Here is a 13,634-nt window from a genome sequence, read left to right as displayed (position 1 = left end):
TGCAAGTGAAAAAATTAACATAGATTTTTTACAAATGTAAAAGAATAACAAACCGAAATTATAACGTAATAACATTCATCATCGCTTTTACCAAAAGTAAAAATATATATTTAATCCTATTAATGTTATAAATGTGAAAGTTTGTAAGGATGGACGGATAGATAGATCGATATTTGTTATTTTTCACGCAAAAACTATTGAATAGATTAGGATAAAATTTGGTCCACGGGTTGGTTATATCCTAACTTAGCACGCAGCATACTTTACAAACTCATTCACTAAGGCAAAGCTGCGAGATACAGCTAGTATTTCAGATAAATGAGGTTTCGTCTTCACTTGATCCATTATTATTATCGCGTTTGAACGGTTGAAAAGATTTGAAATATTTGATATAAAGATAGGCTATCCTATATAATTATTCAGTATACTTTTTTATCTTTACTACCAAATTATTATTGTTATGTTTTTTTTTATTTTAAATAAATTTCTTAATTCTACTTCTTAACACAGATGGATACAGCCGCGTTAGAGCTAATGATAAAACAAAGCTGCCGTCTGTGCGATTCCTGCCCTGTTTTACAAATGTTAATTTAACTTTTTAATGAATGTTTGTACAACGTTGAGAAAATTATGCATCACACATACAATTGTACGTTTCGTATAATTCACAAATTATTAGGTTAATGGTATAATATTTTGCGGTCGTTAAAATGTAGGTATGTATACTATTGTTATAGTTCTGTGTTATATAGTAATTTAGCGATTTCTCAGATTAATCTCCATTCAAACGCAATCAGAACGTACCTCTAACAATAGAGCTATGGGTTTATTCAATAAGTGTAGAAATTCACGGATTAGGTTGTAATTGTATATCGAAGACACTCAATTTCACAAGTCTGATAATATTCCTAGAGTTTATGTTGAGAATACAATGTCTTTTATCAAGCGCGGAAAGAAGCTTAAAGATCTCGGTACTACCTATGCCAATGTAGGTTCGGTCTTAGATTCAGAGCACGAATGCCAACGCCAGCATTAGGGCTGCTACATCTATCTTTTATAAAAATATATATCTTAAAACCTGTGCAATATTAAATTTACTTTAAGTAGCAATAAGTTTAGATTTTAAAACTGTTAGATATATTACAAAAATAATTAATATTTTGATTTCATAAGCGATATACACATTTTGTATTCCCAACTGTCAATATCAGTCATATATTTTAATTGTAGGTACAAAGGTCTACGTACACATCTAAAAATAGGTACCAATGTTGTCGAAACAAGTTCTTGTTTCTTTATAAGAATACTTTATGTTGTTTTTCAAGATTCGCATTTGATAAATCAGGGTTGTTCCTGTCGCAGTTTTTTAATAAATATTACGTAGTACGTTGTTGTTAGCACAGAACTGCATTTTGTGTATATATTTTTTTTCACGTCACGTATAAATAATTTTATTATTGATATTGTGACAACCTTGATGGAACGTCGCGGTATGCAGTATCTGACAAACTTCGACAATCCAGGCACATAGACTCGTGTTGTCGACCGTAAATTGAATAGAAACAACCTGGATTCGTGTATTTGTATATTCAAATAATCACAGTTGTATTAACGTGTTTTGCATCCAGTATTATTATATGAAATATACAGTATTTCTAAATAGTATATACTAACTTCCTGACAGTGGTACGACAAAGAGAATAAGGGATATGAATAAACTTTTTTTTTTATTTCGAGTTAATGAGATTTTGTATTATCCTAATTATTTCCACTAACCAATAAATAAGGTTTATCTCTATGTTATCTTATCTTTAATTCACATATGTGGTCAATGTTGCTAGATCATTATCTATCGCAATTGGACCCATTGGGATTTTTTGTGCTTTCTATTGCTGTAATCTAATGTCTCGTAAATTTTATCTATTACCCTTATATTCTGAGTTACCTGTAGCGTCCGGGCTTTATGATTGCATTAATTACTTTTTGATCCAAAACAAGAAAAAATCCATTTTTTTTGTCAATTCTGTTAGGACATAATATCGAAATTAGTATTTGATATTCTTTTCAATGAAGTGACTACGTCTACTTTCGTATTGATTCCTGATTCATTTTACGACTGAAGTTGCATCTGTTATTAAAGAGAATCTTAAATTAAGTATAAGTAAGTATATATCATTTTTATTCTTTACGCACTACAATGTTTAAAATATATTTTTTTTTCATCAATGTCGGGTACATTGTTTCTGTCGGAAACCAAGAAATAAGTCATGTCGAAAGACAAGAATACTCTCATGTGTTATTTCAACGTAAACATATCCGCTTTCAAATATTGTTCTATCGTATGTGTTTTGGGTTTTATCGTAATCTTGTTTACATTATTCATTCGGTTACCTACTGAATAATATTATATTCGGACTTGTACCTTATCTGAATAAAAAGTTCATATACTATCTACAGTTCTCTTAGAGGATTGTTTTGTTGTAAGGTTTGGTGTTAGTCCATTATATCCGGCAAATAAAGTAGTAAATTCTATGAAAGCAACCATTACATTTTAATAGTGAAATAAGTAGGTACTTTAAAGTATAATGTGTTCAACATAAATTTACTTTCTTCTCTATGGTGAAATCAATCTTGCGCTATATAAAGCGTAATAAAAAGGATATTATACCTTAATGTAATCAATTCATGTCTTGGGCTATACACAAACACAAAGCAACATTCTGTTAGTGATTTAGTTAATGGTAAGTATTTCATTAAAAATATTTTTAGTGGAATATATATGTATATATTTTATTTACAATATTTATATATGTAAATAGAATATATAAATGTGTAAAGTGAATGAAACAATAAGTTAAAATAGTACACAGAAATAATAGTGCTTCATTTTTCGTGAAATTTGTGTGGGTAAATCTGGTAAAATATTGCGCTGCACTTTGATAATATAAGCAATGTATAGAGAAGTAATAGTTGTAAAGCTACTATTCCGATAAGAGAATGTTTTCTAAATTAATTATTCGAGATAATTTTTATTAAAGTTTAACGATTGTAACCATATTCTAACTAAACATTTAATGTAAATCAGGAATTAAAAATCCTAATCATTTCAAAATTTTTTAATCACACATAAAATTAAAATATGATAATTGAAATATAATTATTATATTTTACGAAAATTTCTAATATTCTATACTTTAACTAAAACTTTTGAATTCTAAAACTCCTTTGCATATAATTTGAAGTCAATATAAATTAATGGGTCAACGCCCTTCGCATCAGGTGTCCAATGTATACATGCCTATGGCTATTACGAGTACGAAATTGTTGATTAAATTTTATAATAAGAAACTATAATATAGAATAGAAATATTTTTGGTATTACGTCGGCAATTTTGCGATTGGGTATTTATATTTTAAATAATGTAAAGCAATTAATATTATCACAAAAAAATTTAATGTGATACGAACTGGAATCCTTATCACATATTATTTTGGTATAGCTATTTTAAAGTCTATTTTTTTATTAGATGGGGGCAAACGACGACGCGGCTCACCTTTTAATAAGTAATTATTTAATCTTTTATTAATTTTTTTACTTCAAAATCGTATGTTATATCAAAACAAACCTTTTAATCCAGTGGTGGAGCCATGCATCGAGTTAAGAGTTGAAATAATTCAACTCTACATATTGTACCTATGGTCCATTTCTCAGGGATTGGCGATTGATTACTTATGTCATGGAAATCTTAATTTTAGTGATTTACTTAACATATATACTTGTCGTTTCCTGTGGCTTTATCCATATACTTTAGTATATAAAATATCTCCGTATTCTGTAATCTGTATTTTGTAAATTTTAATTTTCAAATCGGCCATTTAAGAGTAAAACAGTAACAAACATTCATCTATACTCCCAAATTTCGCGTTTATATTAAACTAGCTATATACTGTGGCTCTGTCCGCATGAATAACATAAAGTATTCTATGTGCTAAGTTAATCTTTCCATACACTTAAATTTTAGTCAAATCCGTTCAGTGGTTTTTGCGTGTAAGAGTAACAAACACCCATCCATCCACAGTTATAAACCTTTGCATTTATTATATTAATAGTAGTAAGATTATAATGTTCTTAGATTAGATTAGATTTGTTTATTTGCCAGAACATTGTTTTTTATAGATATTGATCCATTGTGATGTACAAATATTCGCCTTATAGTCTAAAGCATGCAAAATTATTATTGAGTATAAGATACATTACATCTTTGAGTCTTTATTATCTCAATAGAATTTTAAGAACATTTGATCGATGAGGTGTTTGAACCAGAGCAATGATACTTGTGAGTGTATGATTAATACTATATGTTACTTTGTATTCTGTGGGTGTTGGAAAGTGGTGATATCGCCAGTTTCTTTAGAGAATGGTAGTATACTGTGCGTTTGGTATTCTGGCAGTGGTTACTGGACGACACCGGAATAATAAAGTGTTGCTTCAATCTGAGATCTGAAAAGACTCAGTAAAGATCTAGCTTCATAATAGGAACGTATCTAAGGTCTTTGTGTAAAAAGATTAAAATTCGAACTCGACTCATGTGTTTCACAACATTTTGGCCTTTCACTTTGACTAATACAACCTCGGGAGTGACGTTTCTTAACTTTATTAGATAATTTTGTAGGGTAGAGTTATATAGCATTCAAAACAGCGAAGTGTAGGGTAAAATATTTGCAGCTCAATTGATGGAACGGTTGACTGTGCCCCGAGCGTGCTAATTTAAATATTGCTACGCAAAAATCACCACTTAAATCGTGACGAAATTATTATAGAAATATTACAGGCTTAAACTTAGTTAAGTGAAAAAAGAATCATTAAAATTGGTTCAGTAGATGCCAAATATATTGATACTTTCGTAGACTCATACATAGATATAGACACATTCACTGTGTGGTCCTAGCATAGAATGAGTCGCGCCTTTCTTTCCCGTGGGTCTCGTAAGAGGGGACTAAGGGATACTAATGGTCGAGGGATGGGCAGTAACGTCCTCATTAAACATCATGGAAAACCTAAATGCGGTTGCAAACTCCCTGCCAAGTGTGGCAACTACTGGAAAAACGGGGGAAAGACCTATATTCAGTATTGGATAGTTACTGGCTGATATCATGATAATGATAGATACATTACAAAAGATACAAATTAAGTATCACTTCGATTATAAGGGACTATGAAAACATACCTTAAAAACGAAGAGATTTTCTATTTGTATCGATATCGATAATAAACTAAAATGTCGTATAGCAAAGATGTTTATGTTGAAAGAAAACAAATTTATCGATAACAACACGTATGGTGGATGGTAGTCACGTATGTTGAGGTGTGCTTACCGACTATTAGATACGTGAGAGTATTTGTTTTAACTTCCTCCAGTAGAATGCTATGTTATTTGATTAATTTTGAAATAGTTGGACTATGCGTGAGCGCTGTCATTTATCACTTCCCTAAGCAAAATTGGGACACTGTGTTGTTGCAAGTTATCACGTAATATTTCCAATTAATGTTTAATATTTCTTACACGCATACTAAAAGTTAGATTCTCGTTGAAAAGGCTGATTTAATACACCAAATTTTTTAAATATAATTATACGAGTATATAGCCTTAGTAATATTACATGTGTGAAAGTGAGTTTGTTTGTTTGTTATCTCTTGGCATAATAATGGTTTAACTGGTCCTTATAAAATTTGTCATTTACATAGTATTTATGGGAAGAAGATGGACGTAAAATGGCGATTTTTCATTTGTATAGTCACGTGAAAGAAAGAGTGCAGGCAGAGTTTGTAATTAGGTAAATAAAGTTAGGGTCATTGTACTAAAAGTCTAATTAATTTACTAATTATAATATATTACAGTTATTCATAATTTGTAATTGTTTTTATCATAATGTTTATTTTATTTTAATGAAATAAATACTCTGCTTAATTTTAATAACTGAATTGTTGAAAACGATGTCATCTGAATTAATATATGGCACACAAACCAGTAAACTTACTGTACCCAGTTAAGTAGGTGAATAACTAGTTCGATTTCACGATATACATTTCGTAACAAGCATTTAGTCCATAAGTATGCAGTTTTTGTTAGGCAAATGCCACTTATTTGCACGTTTTAGACTTATTGCTAGACATTTACCTATTTGTAAAATGTTTTTATGGTCGTATTTGAAATAAAACGTTTTCCGATTAGCCGACTAACCTTTGTGCTTATTTATATATTTGGAAAGAAAAGGTTCTTAGTAGGTGGATATTTATATGAATTTATATATTTAAATGAATGTTTATATGTACTTGCATAGATAGATAGATAGATAGATAGACAATTTATTTGCATTACTTACAGCACACAAATTACAATAAAAAAAAAACATACACGTAATACACAGCAAAAGAGACAAAAGAATAAAAATAAAAAAACAAAAATACAAAAACAAAATACATAATCTAACAATCTCCTTTGTTAACATTCCTTCATGCGTGTGCCATAGTAACACAAAATGGTCACAGCTCAGTTTATTGCTTTGCCCTTAAAAGAGCAAAACACTGATATTCTGCTGTGGCCAAGAGTCAGTCGCGAAACTTTTCATTAAAAATTTACAATATAAATATATATACATATATACACACATACATACATATACACATACATATATATACATATATATATATATATATATATATACATACATACATACACATACATATATATACATACATACACACACACACATACATACACATACATATATATACACACACACACATACACATATAAATAAACTGCATTGTATGTGTCCATTATATTTGCCTCCACTTGACATTATATTCTACATAAATAAATAAATAACAGATACCATTAGATGAGGGGTAGTCAGAGATCACTTTCTGTCACATTCAGATATTCAGGCAATAAATATTTCGGCTACGTACCTATTGGGTATTCCAATTTTTTGTTTATTAATTAAAAAGATTTTAAGTTTTTTTTTTTAAAATGTGTTTACTATTAGACAATCTTATTGGGGGTGGTATATTATTCCAGCATTTCGTAGCTTGGTAGCGGAAACTTCCCTCAAACGCCACAGTTTTATGAGGACGCCTTGCTAATAAGTAGCGCGTGGGTCTTGTACTATATTTGTCATGGAATGAATTAAATTGTAATTTAGAATATAGATATTCCGGTCGCCGATACTTTAAGATGTCAAATACTGTACAAGCGAGATGAAAGTTTCTCCGAGAGGACATGTTTAAGGTGGAATAATTATTTAAATATGGCGTTACGTGCGTTCTAGGCGGAATATTGTGACAAAATCTAGTACATGCATTTTGTACTCGCTGTATAAGACGTTGAGTTTTAGAGTGCAATCGAGGTCCATACACTAAATCGCCGTAATTCAATTTAGACAAGATCAATGATTCACAAAGAGTGACACGAACTTCCTCATTCAGAAGATTTCTAATTTGATATAGAACTCTTAGACGATAAAAGCAGCTTTGAACTAGTTTTAGAACATGAGTCTCAAAGCGTAGTTCACTATCGATTACTATTCCAAGATTCCTAGCTTCTTTAACATAGTCAATTCTTTCCCCGGAAATATATATGTCAGGATTCTGGCTAAATATAAATTTTACTTGTTTTTTAGATCCTAGAACCATGTATACAGATTTTTTGGGGTTTAACATCATTGCATTTTTAACCGACCAATTCGCAATACGTTCAAGATCCTCATTTAATTTTGAAACACTTCCTGAGACATTTCCGCGAGAAGCCGGGATATAAAGTTGAACATCATCTGCATAAATATGGTATTTGCAATGTTGTATCTGTTTTATAAGATCAGCACTATATAAAATAAACAGTAATGGACCGAGTATTATGCCCTGAGGCACTCCGCGCGTGACTTCCGAAGAATCAGAAAACGCAGGTCTACCAGCTCTCCCCACCAATTTAACAGTCTGTCTACGATTATCGAGAAAACTCGTAAACCATCCGACTGACTGTTCGTCCAAACCGTAAAATGTCAATTTTGCCAGAAGTAGTGGAATACTGATACTGTCAAAAGCACGAGAGTAATCTAATAATGCTAGAAGTGATCCCTCTCCACTATCTTGACTCGTAAGAATATTGTCAACGACGTCCAATAAAGCGGAAACTGTACCTCTACCTTTGCGAAAGCCGGATTGCATCGCTGGTAAGATACAATTTTCCTCAACATACTTAGACAACTGGGTGTAAATAACTTTCTCCAGTATTTTCGACAAGTATGGAAGAACACTAACTGGACGCAAATCTTTTAGTTCTACTGGATTATCTACTTTCGGTATAGGAGTGACAATAGCCGATTTCCATAATTCGGGCACCGCGCTTGTTACGATAGACTTATTAATTATAGCCGTTATTATCGACAGTGTACGTGGCAGGGTCTGTAAGATCATGTCTCTCCCTATACCATCCACCCCACAAGCGTTGGACTTAATAGACAACAAGTACTTAGCTATTTCACTCTCGTCGGCCGGTTTAAGAGTGAGTGAAATATCACCATATCTGTGATACTCAAAATATGTCAGATCGGAAATAGACACAGACGAGGGGGCAGGCACGTTAATAAAAGAGTCATTGATTTCGTTCGGGTCATTGAAACGATCAGGTAAGCAGTCCTTTTTTTTTATATTTATATTAATTTTATCCCTAATATTTCTCCAGAATAGTTTAGGATCGTCACACTTAGAATTAATTAAATGATTAAAATACGCTCTTTTTTCATAATAAATACTACTATTTACTAGCTTTTTACATTGTATATAATACTCCTTATGATTACCATTTTTAGATCTACGATATCTCTTAAATGCCTCATCGCGTAAATCCATCATATATTTAATAGTATTTGTTATCCACGGCAAAGATCGACCGTTTCTAATTTTGATCGTTTTTTCAGGAGCATGTTTGTTGTACAATGATAGGATTAACGAATTAAACGTATTCACCATAGAATCGACTGATGAGCAAAGCAACACGGATTCCCAGTTCATGGAATTTAAATCTTCAATAAACTCTGTCATATTCATATCTTTAATAGGTCTATACGTTATGGTCTTTGGTGTACTTTTGCTTTTTTTAATTGATAAGGTAGTGATAACCATAGCATGACCCAAGGAACCAGTGATGTTATTCACAGTTACGTCCTGCGCGTGTGCATTGGTACAAATAATGTCTAAAAGTGTCTCATTGTGTATAGAAAAGTGAGTTGGTTCAGTTACCACCTGTTTAAGATTCAAACACTGCAGAAACTGTTGAATTTTTTTAGTCTTTATATTATGAGCATCTGACATGTCAGCATTAAAGTCCCCAAGTAGGACAATGTAATCGTAATTAGAAAAGTATGTTACTGACTCCGTAACAGCATCAAGAAAAACATCAATGCCTACCCATTCTGGTCGATAAGCCGTTCCAATAATAACCCGTACTCCATTAAAGGTTACGTTTACCCACATTTGTTCGATATTTGCGACAGGATGCTGTACAACTCGCGCGCACAAACTGCGTTTGATGTAAAAAGCTACGCCACCGCCGCGTCCGCTACGCATGTGGCGCGGGCGCGGAACCGAGCGCAGTCTATACCCGGGCACGACTGGAGCACGCGCCTCTTCACCTTCGCGTAACCATGTTTCATTAATTGCAACAATATCAGCGTTATACCGGCTCATAGCTACAATAAAGTCATCTTGTCCGGTGCTTAAAGAGCCTGCATTATAAAGCCCTAATTTAAAAAACTTAGTGCTAAATATGAATGTGATATAATAAAATAATTAACCATATATAATTATAAATACCAATAAATAATAATAAACTCACACAAGTAACCCTAGAAATAGACATTTCATACATCTGATCATTAATAAAGTTTATGTTGATTGTGTATTGTTCGAAATCATTTACAAAGACAACCAAGTGACATTTAAAATAATCTCTTAAAAAGTGTGTTACGGTGGCAAACGTTATGAACACAAATTTTATAATACAAATAAAAGCAAACTTATAACAATGGACAGTTTGTGATAATAAATATAAATAATTAGTGACTACAAATAATCGTGTTCTATTGTTTTTCAACGGACGAACAAACGGAAGGCAAACCAAAAACACCTTCCAGGTCATCCTCCGAGTGAACTCGATATTTAACAGCATCACCCCCCGGATGCTTTCGAACATATACTTTCCCATTCCTTGTCCAGCAAAAGCGCCAGCCGTGCTGCCTCGCCGCCTCACGCGTTTTTTGAAATAATTGCCGATTAGCCCTGGTTAACCTTTCATTAACATAAAAACGCCGCGGCGTACCCGGTAGGCCTGCACCCTCAGTTGTCGCGCCACGGCGCACCCTGGCTGCCTGTATTAACTGGTCTCGCAAAGCACGTCGCGCCAACCGCACAGCGATGACACGAGGACGAGGAGCTGTGCCCTCTCTAGGCTCCGGCACACGACCCATACGAGTCGCACTCACCACATCCCGCTCCGTCAACGGTACACCCAGTTTAGTGGCCAATGTCAGGATCACGTGACCAACCGCCTCACCCTGCTGCTCCGGTACACAAGATAGCTCGACGTCGTTCAACAGAAGCTCCTGATCACGTTCGTTTAGCTCGCTCTTAAGTTGGGCTATACTTCGCAGTAAGGAGTCACCATCGCGTTGGCTCCCCGATATCTCATTCATTCGACGCTCCATACCGTCCATGCGAGCTGACAGACCATCAATCCTTTCATTACAGGCCTCGATCTTCAACATGGCACCAGAGACAGTGGCCGTCAGCTCCTCCATCTGACGCCGCACCGCCCTCAGCTGCTCACCAACAGAGCGCATCTCCAATACTAAATTATATATGTAAATATTAATTTAAAATATTATATAGCGTGTACAAATCTTTATGAATTTATTAATGGTGAGATCTTATGTAAAAATAAATGCTTTATATAAACTAGTAGGTAACCAATTATCTATACTACTAGAAAGCCTATGTTAATTTCTGTAAGCATATGATGATACGAATCTTATTTCCTACAGGACAGGCTCAGCTTAGTGTAAGAATCAATTCAAAATTTAATGCTTATACAAACATACTTTAATAATAAATATATTTTTTCTTATTTTATATATACTAATTTACTCATGAGATGTTATGTTCGAATATTTTAAAATGTTATTTACATTTATATAAAATAACGAAGTGAATGAGAAGGATATTATTGAAAAATACATTATTCATAAATTAATTAAACGTTCTCTTTGTATTCTCTTTACTGTAATAATTTGGCTTGAATATCGTCTTAGCTTGCTTAAACGAAGCGTGGCCATGCCTACGAATAACTTTGTATAATATATTGTCTTGACGTTGCTGTTCTCTTGCAAACGTTATTGCATGCTTACACTGCCACATGACTGGTTGTACTCATTACATTTTGAAGCTATTAATATATTCTAATATGTACTATAAACCTTAGACATAAAGGCCATATTGGTGTGAGCAATTCGACGTTGGGTGTAACCAGCATTGTTGCTTTAGGAGATATGACAATGACAACTGAAGTTGTATAATAAGCACTTTGATATTGTGCAAAGTATTTTGGTTCTGGTTTCGATGTCGATACGCGTCTTACATAAATTTCATTCGTGAATGAGGACCGTTGTTCGAAGTCAAGTGAGATGAAATCAATGTAATTTATCATAGATAACAATCGATCAATTATTGAGCTGACATCTAGTAAAGGTCGTGCAAGGGTGTAGATTCATTTGAAAACCGAATGGAAAGTTAAGTTTTGTGTTATTTATTTGTCTGAGTTGGTTCGAAATAATATACCGAACTTGCAGTCCAATGATGCAATAACAAATTTTATAAAATAAAACGCTTTTCTCCTGTGACAGTTAATATATTGAATTAAATGTAAAGAAGTCTAGTAATGTGTTCACAGTAAGACTATTAGTTTACAACTGCTATTAAGTAAGACAACATATACATGTTTGTTTTTAGTTATTTAATATTGAACACACTTGAGTACAGTTTAGGCGTTTTTTTATGCAACTGCAAATTATTGTCTGTAGAATTGCTTTAACCTTTTATTATTTTGATACACGGTCGGATCCGCTTTAACATATGTAGGCGATTGATCAATGTAAACGTAAATTATGATTAACAATATATTGATGCAATAGTTAATTATTTCGACTTGTATTAAACCGGTTCGTGTGGCGACGACATTCCACATGGAGGTCGACTACGCAGAAAGTGTTTATTTCAAATTATACCTACTGAAATTTGGGACTTAATGACAAATTAATAACTTAATGCATTTTTAAATAGTTTATATTTAAAAATTCACTCATGAAGCAGAGTAAAATGTAATCTCAGTTTGAATTGACTATCGAAAAATATAAATTAAAATTATAGATATCATATTTAAGCCATAGTTACTATAAACATAATATTTTTTTTTATGAACACATTAAATATAAAGAAATACAATAAAGATTTTGCAATATAATACACTGTTTACTGTATAATAATAATATAAGGCACATTTTTCTGTTACACCATATAAAGCAATCAAAATTCGTCTGACGTACACGTCCCGGAATAGAGATCATTGATTTCGATGAAGTAACCAAATACGTAATCATGTTATCGCAACGGATCTCCATCCTTATCCTATCCTTGTATTAGTATGTATTGTAAAAGTTATGCCTCGGCAGGATATATACAAAAGTGAAAATTTTTATGTTTCCGTACAAAAATGTACACTATGCAGTCAAATTAGAGTTTAGAATTAATACAGACATATTGTTAGTTTCCAATTAGTTTGCATCAATTACGTATTTGTAATTGTATTTCCTGATCACCAAAGTTTTATTTTTCTTGTCTATCTACAGCAAGAAGACGTTTCAAATGGATCTCGATGAAAATATTGTTAAGCTTCAGTTCCATTTTCTCAGTATATTTTGTAATTTTTCAGAGCTTGCTTTCGATAATTGCTTTGGGACCGAGTCTTATTTCTGTTTCTATGCTGCCTAGTTATTTCATAAAGTAGCAATGCTTTTATTCCTAGAGAGAGCTTTTAAAGGATGTCACGATTTAAGTGAAGTATGTATTTGTTATTGGACATTAAATTATTGATGGAATATAAGTAAAATAACTTTTTGAAAACCAGTAGAGTAGAGTGGATATTGAAATTACCATTTTCGTTACCATAATCAACTTTTACTTACAACAATATTGGAGTGTTATTAGGTTTAAAAACAACAAATTTTACTCAACTTGGATAATGGGAACATGTTCAAAATTTAAAAGATTTGATTGAATCATACGAATGTATAATAAAACAATGTAAATTAAAATTTTTATACATATTTGATGTTACTTGAGTGTGTATTAATTTAACTTTTTGTTTAAAAAACAGATATTAAACATTAAATAAAAATAATGATTTATAATGATATTTTAAATTTTTTTTTGGTAAATGTTATTATTTCAATATAATAGCAATTCAGGAAGAGACAGATCAGTATTAAAAATTATTGATAAATGGGGAGAATATTGTGATAAT

The 13,634-nt window shown here is 32.3% G+C and overlaps 2 protein-coding genes across 5 annotated transcripts in view; both read right to left on the bottom strand.

Annotated features, from left to right (window-relative positions):
* The window catches only part of LOC113515566 (sushi, von Willebrand factor type A, EGF and pentraxin domain-containing protein 1), a 107,734-nt gene that overhangs the window by 82,795 nt on the left and 11,305 nt on the right, over positions 1-13,634 (bottom strand). The gene's annotated exons all lie outside the window — the stretch shown is intronic.
* On the bottom strand, positions 1,007-10,899 carry LOC128200304 (uncharacterized). The gene is made up of 4 exons (XM_052893369.1): positions 10,164-10,899; positions 8,825-9,786; positions 7,373-8,764; positions 1,007-1,051 (listed from the first exon to the last, which is right to left on the bottom strand). Exons 1-4 carry the CDS (start codon positions 10,897-10,899, stop codon positions 1,007-1,009), a joined length of 3,135 nt encoding a protein of 1,044 aa, XP_052749329.1.

Source organism: Galleria mellonella, unplaced genomic scaffold (genome assembly GCF_026898425.1).
Source record: "Galleria mellonella isolate WM207_F2 unplaced genomic scaffold, CSIRO_AGI_GalMel_v1 utg173, whole genome shotgun sequence".
Lineage (NCBI taxonomy): Eukaryota > Metazoa > Arthropoda > Insecta > Lepidoptera > Pyralidae > Galleria > Galleria mellonella.
Note: the sequence above shows the minus strand (reverse complement) of the source record. Positions and strands in the feature narration are given on the sequence as shown.